Source organism: Mytilus edulis, chromosome 4 (assembly GCF_963676685.1).
Source record: "Mytilus edulis chromosome 4, xbMytEdul2.2, whole genome shotgun sequence".
NCBI classification, from domain to species: domain Eukaryota; kingdom Metazoa; phylum Mollusca; class Bivalvia; order Mytilida; family Mytilidae; genus Mytilus; species Mytilus edulis.
The window spans coordinates 63,309,632-63,318,000 of record NC_092347.1 but is presented as its reverse complement, the minus strand read 5'-3'; the positions used below and the strand labels follow the sequence as shown (position 1 = coordinate 63,318,000).

Here is an 8,369-nt window from a genome sequence, read left to right as displayed (position 1 = left end):
AATGTCAAAAACTAGGGTACACCAGTCAACATATATTTAGGAGTTCAGTATGATGTTCATTTTCACTGAACTAGTACACATTTTGAGCGCCAGTTGAAGTCCCACTCCGGGTGCGGGATTTTTTAGCTGTGTTGAAGACCCATTTGCGGCTGTGTGTTTTACTCTTTACTCGGAATGTTATTTCTTTGACACATAACCCATTCTCTATTTTATTTATCATAATCTTAATCATTATAAATGAAAATCTGTTTTAACAAAAAACACAAAATGGCATGGAGACAAAGTAAATCAGCAAAAATAAAAATGACATGTATTCTTTTATTGAAAACAGTTGAACCTCTATAAGTAGTAGTCGAAGGGATCCTTCTATGTCAGGCTGCATGAGTAACATAGATTTAAACGACGCTTATAACCAAGTCGATGTACGTTCATCAATAGGCACTATGTTTGAGATATATATATTTCTGAATGATTCCTCTGACGACATTTCATGATATCCAAGACGACGATATACAGATTGACATGAGTTGTCTATTATTTTCTTATCCTCTATCGACAATAGTGTCCGCCATTTCATTGACTTTAAAAAGCCGCTATTTTCTGTTAAAATACGTGATTTCTTCTGACTGTTATACCGACTACCTCTGTATGATAAATTAATAATTTTATTTTCAAGTGCTTTGGAAAAATTAAGTCCTAGAAAGTCAAAGAGTTTTTGCGAAACACCAATAGGATCTTTTGCTATACGTTCAGCAGAAACAAAAATAACATTTTCTGAATATTTATTTGTTAATTCCAACATGATTCTACTATCTGTATCCATTTTACCACATACTGCTTTAATCATTGCCGTTATTGACCCTTTCATATGTTTCGTTCTTGAACGAATAATTGCTCTGGGATCTCGATATAAATATATGATTTTTAAATTAGGTCTTGTTTGGATCAGACCTTCTATCAATTCAGCTCCCATTCGAAGCACCTTTGTTACTCGTGAATTCGCTGAGGTACATATGGTTTTTAGTTTTGAAATATTCCTTTCTTTAAAGGCTGTACTGGTACTGCCACTACTGGTACATGTGATTTTTGTTTGTACCTCTGTTGTTAACTTTTCAATAGTTTCAGTATTGCAATCATATAAAGAACTCAGAAGTTTTGGAATGTTCAGTGAAATACTGTTGTAACTCCTGAAATACGTTAGACATTTTTATGATAATTAGAATAGGAAATACGATACAAACATAGACGTATGTACAGCGGTTAGTTTGAACTTCCGGTGCATGTGATACCATTGTATTTTTATTATATACAGGTATAACTTATTTGCAATCTGACAGACATAGTATTGATGTTACGATACAAACATAAAACCACCGTGGAACTATTTGTAAACGCTTCAAATTATCCAAAGTGTTAACGTTTCAAATATATCGTTCACATCTTTGTTATTATTTACTAGAATGTTTTCGAAGAGAAAAGATTTGAAATGCCACCGAAATACGTGGGTTTTCATTAATGGTAATATTTAAGGCTTGTCTCAATAAAACAAAAAAGAGGTTCATTAAAGCAATTCTTTAGATTTTAAATTGGAATTTGATGCCACAATAGCAAATGATTAAACGAATTTATCTTGAAATGAAACTCAAAATAAAGAGTTTGATTTCAGCCGGTTCATGTTTTTGACCATGATATATCAGATATCGACAAGAGAGTCATGAGGGAGAGACGAAACGCGAAAACGCAAATCTGACCATAACAATTTTCATCCTATTCGATATCAAATTTAAGTTACAATGCATATACATTACTTGCAGGTATTCTCATGGAATCCACATTCCTTGTCTTTTGTAAAATAGCCTCCTATAGAAAGTGACCAGAGCGGCTCATAAAAATAAAATACGTTTGTCCTACAACCAACAATATTCCCAACAAATGTGGTTTCTCCTTTCATATAACCAAATAATAAAATATCTGTACTGGTACTTGTTATATTTTTCTGTTGGACCATGATTCTCGTATTTATGAGTTGTTTTTCAGTAGCGTAGTACAAATCCTTTACTACAACACATAATAAAGAATGAAATTATTGATTGTCTTTCCTGGAAATAATGCTTCACACAAAGTATAAAAAGAGTACTAACGTATTCAAATACGTTTTATTTAAATTTCATAAGCCATACTCGAATATTCTATTGGTCCGAGAACACAATTATTTCGTAGTGCATTTCTTTTAGAACATAAATGAAAATAAAAAAAATCCCACCTGCGCTTTCTCAAAGAAACTTTAACAGTGTGTTGTACTACTTTTGGGACAAATTATATCAAAATTATAGAAAACTTCATCGGCTCTAACTCAAAATAGGGACAATTTTATGTTTAGGGCGTCTTGAAATCTTTTGACAGCTTCCGAAGTGCTAATTTTCAACCTTTTTCAGCTGCACCAAATCACTACTTTCCTTTAAAATTCTGGACCCAAATTTTTTAACAGTGTAATTTTAACCCCATAGTTTAAGTGTCTTTAAAAAGTACACAGTGAGCATTGGTCGTTACATACAAACGTTCACCTAAATTGTCCAAGTCAATGGATGATTTTAATGTGTCAATCAATGGCCACAGCTACACTGTTTTGAATATCCTTTCTATATTCATATAAAATTGAGAATGGAAATGGGGAATGTGTCAAAGAGACAACAACCCGACCAAATAAAAAACAACAGCAGAGGGTCACCAACAGGTCTTCAATGTAGCGAGAAATTCCCGCACCCGGAGGCGTCCTTCAGCTGGCCCCTAAACAAATATATACTAGTCCAGTGATAATGAACGCCATACTAATTTCCAAATTGTACACAAGAAACTAAAATTAAAATAATACAAGACTAACAAAGGCCAGAGGCTCCTGACTTGGGACAGGCGCAAAAATGCGGCGGGGTTAAACATGTTTGTGAGATCTCAACCCTCCCCCTTTACCTCTAACCAATGTAGTAAAGTAAACGCTAAACAATACGCACATTAAAATTCAGTTCAAGAGAAATCCGAGTCTGATGTCAGAAGATGTAACCAAAGAAAATAAACAAAATGACAATAATACATAAATAACAATAGACTACTAGCAGTTAACTGACATGCCAGCTCCAGACTTCAATTAAACTGACTGAAAGATTATGATTTCATCATATGAACATCAGGCACAATCCTTCCCGTTAGGGGTTTAGTATCATACCATCATAACATATATGAGAAGAACATAACCCGTGTCATGCCAACAACTGTTTTTAGAATAAATGTGTTTAGTTCCGATGCAAAGACCTTATCAGTGACTCAATATTAACGCCAAAATATGCAATTTTTAATGACTTGACAACAGTATCGTAATTATATCCCTTCTTAATAAGTCTATTCAAAGGTTTTGTAAGTTTCTGAGGTGAATACTGACACCTTTGTGCTTTATAAAGAATATTACCATAAAAAATTGGATGTGAAATACCTGAACGTATTAGAAGTCTGCATGTTGAGCTATATTTACGAATGATGTCTTTATACCGATGATAAAATTTAGTAAATGTTTTGACTAGTTTGTGATATCGAAAACCCTGGTGTAATAATTTTTCAGTAATACATAAATTTCTCTCGTTAAAATCTAAAACATTGTTACATACACGAGCGAATCGTACAAGTTGAGATATATAAACACCGTAAGATGGTGACAAGGGAACGTCACCATCTAAAAACGGATAATTAACGATAGGAAATGAAAAATCATCCCTTTTATCATAAATTTTAGTAATCAGCTTTCCATTAGTGATATAGATATCAAGATCGAGAAAAGGGCAGTGGTCATTGTTAGTATTAGCTTTATTTAAAGTAAGTTCAACAGGATAAATTTCATTAATATACATACTTGGAGTCGTCATTATTGAGAGCCAAAATATCATCCAAATATCTAAAAGTATTATTAAATTTGTTTATCAGATGTTGTTTCGATGGGTCTTTGCTTATTTTTGTCATAAATTGTAACTCATAACAATACAAAAACAGGTCCGCAATAAGTGGTGCACAGTTAGTCCCCATTGGAATTCCGATAATCTGACGATATACGGAATCCCCAAAGCGAACAAAAATGTTATCTAGTAAATATTCAAGGGCATATATAGTATCAAAGCATGTCCAATTAACATAGTTTTTTTGTTTATTGCTACTAAAAAATGACCTAAAAGAGTTTGAACATATATATTCACATTCTGATTTTTTGAATGCCCATTTAATTAGGTGTGTGAATTTTTTCTTAATGAGAATGTGAGGCAATGTGGTATACAGGGTAGAAAAATCAAAACTTTGAACAGATTCAAAATATCTATTTAAAACGTTCTTGCCCTGTTATTTGTGGTACTATTGTCATTTGAAGTTCAACACAAATTCATCATAAAAAACCATATGGTTGTCATCTTTAATCTACATGAAATAAAAACGAGTAAGAAGGGAAACCATATCACCGTTAGGTCTTCAAAATTTAAGGGAATATATTTTAAATGAAATAAAACATACCATATATATTTTGATGCCGGTATGACAGAAAAACTAAGACCAAAACTGACATAACTCCTACCGCAAAATATATTTTCATTGTTTAGTTCTCTTATACTGAAAAATAAACAACACATTCAGGTTTATCATAGTTTCCCGACGTTTAAATAGACCAAGTATCAAATAGTTGAATAAGCTAAAAATAGACAAAGCGTTTTCATGGGCAAACAATTATCAGATAATTAAATAAGTAAAAAGGACAAAGGGTTTACTGAGCATATAATTGCATAATTTGTTTCAAGTATTTATGTATCGTGTTATTACGTTGGTTATTGTATAAAAGTTAATTAACATATCAGTTCAATGTATTTAGCTTGCTTTAAAACCACTATTTTTTACATAAGAAACTGCCTGTACCAAATCAGGAATATGACAGCTGTTATCTATTCGTTTGATGTGTTTTGTCATTTGATTTTGCCTTTTGATTAGGGACTCGGCGTTCAGTATTTTTGTGATTTTACTTTTCAAGAGATGTTCAACTTATATTATGGACGCCAGATGCGAGTTTTGTGTATATTTTACTTTTCTGTTACGCTGAAGTAAAACAGTAAACTAGACACCTGTTGTGTTCACTTAATTTTCTCTGCACTAACGGAGAAGAGCAGAGCTTAAAATGGAATGGTGGACCAGTTTAGTAAAGAAACTGGAAGAAAAAATCAATATCGCAGTTGAGAGAACAAAAAAATGTAAATCCTACAATTTTGTGCCAAATCTGGTTAAGGACATCTTTGCCTGGATTAGTAAAACCTCAGTGCTTCTGGTGATTTTAACCTTGATATTATGAACAGTTAATGTTCACAACATGACCTGTAAGGTGTAAAGCAATAATTATTACATTGTAAGTCTAAATTTTCTTGTGTAGGTCCAATATTTTGAACTATTTTTGGTTTTTGATCGCATCTGTCAAAGGTATTATAAACACGGTTGCTCAGCAACATGCCTTGCGTCTTCATTCGTTCGATTCTGTTTTGCGGAGCTTTTCGAGTTCTTTCTCTGGTTTCTATTCGAATAACCCCTGTCAAGTTGTTTTATTGTCTGCATAATTAAGAACAAATCCGTCGTTGGTTTATTTGCTAGATGTTTTTTTGGGGTCGAACTTGACCAGATAACCATATGTTGCATTTTTATTATGGTAGTCAAATTCAATGAATTAACGTTTAAAAAGTGGTCAAAATCTTACCAACATATTAAAACTTTTGCATAATTGTCCGAAACTTTTTTTTCAAATTATTACATTTCTCCATAAAATTCCGTTTTGAAATTTCCTCGGAATTCAGTATTTTGTGATTTTACTTTTTTCACCAAATTCGGCATTTCTGTTTAAGAATTTGTCGAAACATATTATTATTTCCTTTAGTGTAAAAGATACAATATCTAGGATTTTCACAAAGAAAGGTTGAAGAAAGGGATGCTCAATGATAATTAAAACGTACAATTAGAAATGACTAATCAATTGATGTATTTGAAATTTGAAAACATTTTGTATTAGAGGAGACAAACTGCAAATAATACACTATGGACAAAAATAACTATGAAAATACACGATTATAACATACCTTCTAATTGGCTATCCACTAGAAGATATCCTGAATGCATGAATTTTATAAATTTGCTGCGTCCAAAGCGCTTTTTCTTATTTTTCTTATTTTCATTTCATTCGATAAGAATAGAACAGTTTTCCCAGTGTTAACTAGAGAGAATATATCTGGTAATAAACATAAACATTTTTTCAGGATCCAGCCTAATAAATCACTCTAAATGAGTAATAAATCACAATATACATTTTGACATAAATACAACACGTACTAAGTGAATTACAATAGCTGTAAAAAGGGGGCTAAAAAGAGACCGATAAATACAACAGTTATAACTGTCTCTTATGTCGTTGCTACTTACCAGTTCCAAGATACATTATTTGTATTGGTGATGGTACATCGACCATCTACGACCAAATTTGGTGACTAAATCATATTGTGTTACCCAATATTGTTGGAATAAGTATACAAAACAAGTGGACTTATTATACACTTCATATGTTACTTTATACTCATAACATTTGTTAGCTAATATTTGTGTTTTCATCATTTTCTTTGGTTTTCTCAAATCGCTATACTAAAGTCATGCTCCTAATGAGTACAAGAACAAGTTAGTGAGCAAATGCACTCGATACGTATTCCTTTGAATAACAAATCTTTGTTGTAATACCTTGTTTATCAAAAAAATCAAGAGCTGTAGGTAGGATTATTCTTATACAAAATATTTGTTTTTGAACACATTTTGATTTTTCCTTACTTTGGACAAAAAAGCTGGTACATACGTTCACAATCTTTAATTAAAGATATATGTTATACATAGAAGGAAAAAGACTAAATAAGAAAAAAATCTGAAAACGTATCTTTCGTATTAAAAAAAAATTATTACTTGTAGAAACAAATCAAGCACAAATAATGTTCCAGTAGTCACTGAATCTGCATTGACTTTATATGAATATTATATATATTTTACTGTTAATGTTTCAATTTGAAAAATTAGATTGCACTAAACATAAGTTGGAACTCCCTGCAAATGAACTGTAGATGTTTTGAATTGTTCAATAAGTGTCAATGCTCTCAAACATGTTCAAAAATTTTATTGTAAAAAAGTAAAATCACAAAAATACTGAACTCTGAGGAAAATTCAAAACGGAAAGTCCCTAATTAAATGGCAAAATCATATCAAACACATCAAACGAATGGACAACAACTGTCATATTCCTGACAAATTTATTCCTGGTACAGTCAAACCTGCTTCACAGACCATCTGTATTAAAACAACTGTATTAACACACCACTAATTTAAGATTCCACTGTAGTATATTTCATATAAATAGAACCTGTATTAAATGACCACCTGTCCTACATGTAAAGGTCCACGGTGTCCCTTACGTGGTCTCTTAAAACAGGTTTGACTGTATATGGTAATTTATAAACATATTTCCAGCGCACGTGAAATCTTAAGATTATGATACACTTATACGTTGCCTTAAAATATTATCTTTTTTAAATGAAATAATATAATATAGCATTGAAATCATAACTAAAAAAAATCTGTGCAATTATCAGATTTGTAAAACGCACAACTAAATAGTAAATAACTATATTCGAAGAATTACCTTTAAGCGAATAACACGATCACTTGATTAAACATATTCCATAGCCAAAACTATTCACATTTACTTACACCTGCTGCATCAACAACTAATTCTTTTAATATAATTCTACGATGTATTGCTATTTAAAAGAGACCTATATGAAAATGAGACCGAATCAATACTCCTTACCAGAACACAGATTACTATAAGTACATGTTGCTTGTTTCTGATGCGAATTTTTATTGTAATTTGTATATATAATTTATAATGAAATATTGTTTACACCAAATGGACACCACTGACTGTTACGATTACTTTTCCTGCAGTTTAAGTTTGTAACTCGGATTTGTTTTCTCTCCTTTTGAACAGCGGTATACTACTGTTGCACTTGTTGCACTTGTTTAGCGGTGAATTTAATCAGAGTGCGTTGGGGTATATTAAATAAGAAATAAAGAACACTTCAGATCCCCCCTAATGTTTGGTGGGGCTTCGTTTTGCGCAATCTTAATTTTTATGTAGTGTTTAGTAAATTTGTTTTTCTTTTCCATATTTTTTTTTTGTCACCGGCTTTCTCTGTTTTAGCGGTCAACATATTGTCACCAGCTTTCTCTGTTTTAGCAGTCAACATATTGTCACCAGCTTTCTCTGTTTTAGCGGT

At 31.8% G+C, this 8,369-nt stretch overlaps 1 protein-coding gene across 1 annotated transcript; it reads right to left on the bottom strand.

The window, feature by feature from the left end:
* Positions 1-304: 304 nt before the first annotated feature.
* Positions 305-7,838, bottom strand: LOC139520189 (carbohydrate sulfotransferase 1-like). The gene is made up of 4 exons (XM_071312661.1): positions 7,733-7,838; positions 4,543-4,638; positions 1,809-2,058; positions 305-1,187 (listed from the first exon to the last, which is right to left on the bottom strand). Exons 2-4 carry the CDS (start codon positions 4,619-4,621, stop codon positions 407-409), a joined length of 1,110 nt encoding a protein of 369 aa, XP_071168762.1. The 5' UTR covers positions 4,622-4,638; positions 7,733-7,838; the 3' UTR covers positions 305-406.
* Between the last annotated feature and the right edge of the window lie 531 nt (positions 7,839-8,369).

Bases quoted from the DNA above. Each gene is read 5' to 3' on its own strand.
- LOC139520189 (XM_071312661.1), bottom strand. From the start codon at position 4,621: ATGAAAATATATTTTGCGGTAGGAGTTATGTCAGTTTTGGTCTTAGTT. The intron at 2,059-4,542 runs GTATGTTTTATT...TATGTGTTGTAG, and splicing joins CCGGCATCAAAATATATATG to TAAAGGATTTGTACTACGCT. The intron at 1,188-1,808 runs GTAATGTATATG...AACGTATTTCAG, and splicing joins TTCCATGAGAATACCTGCAA to GAGTTACAACAGTATTTCAC.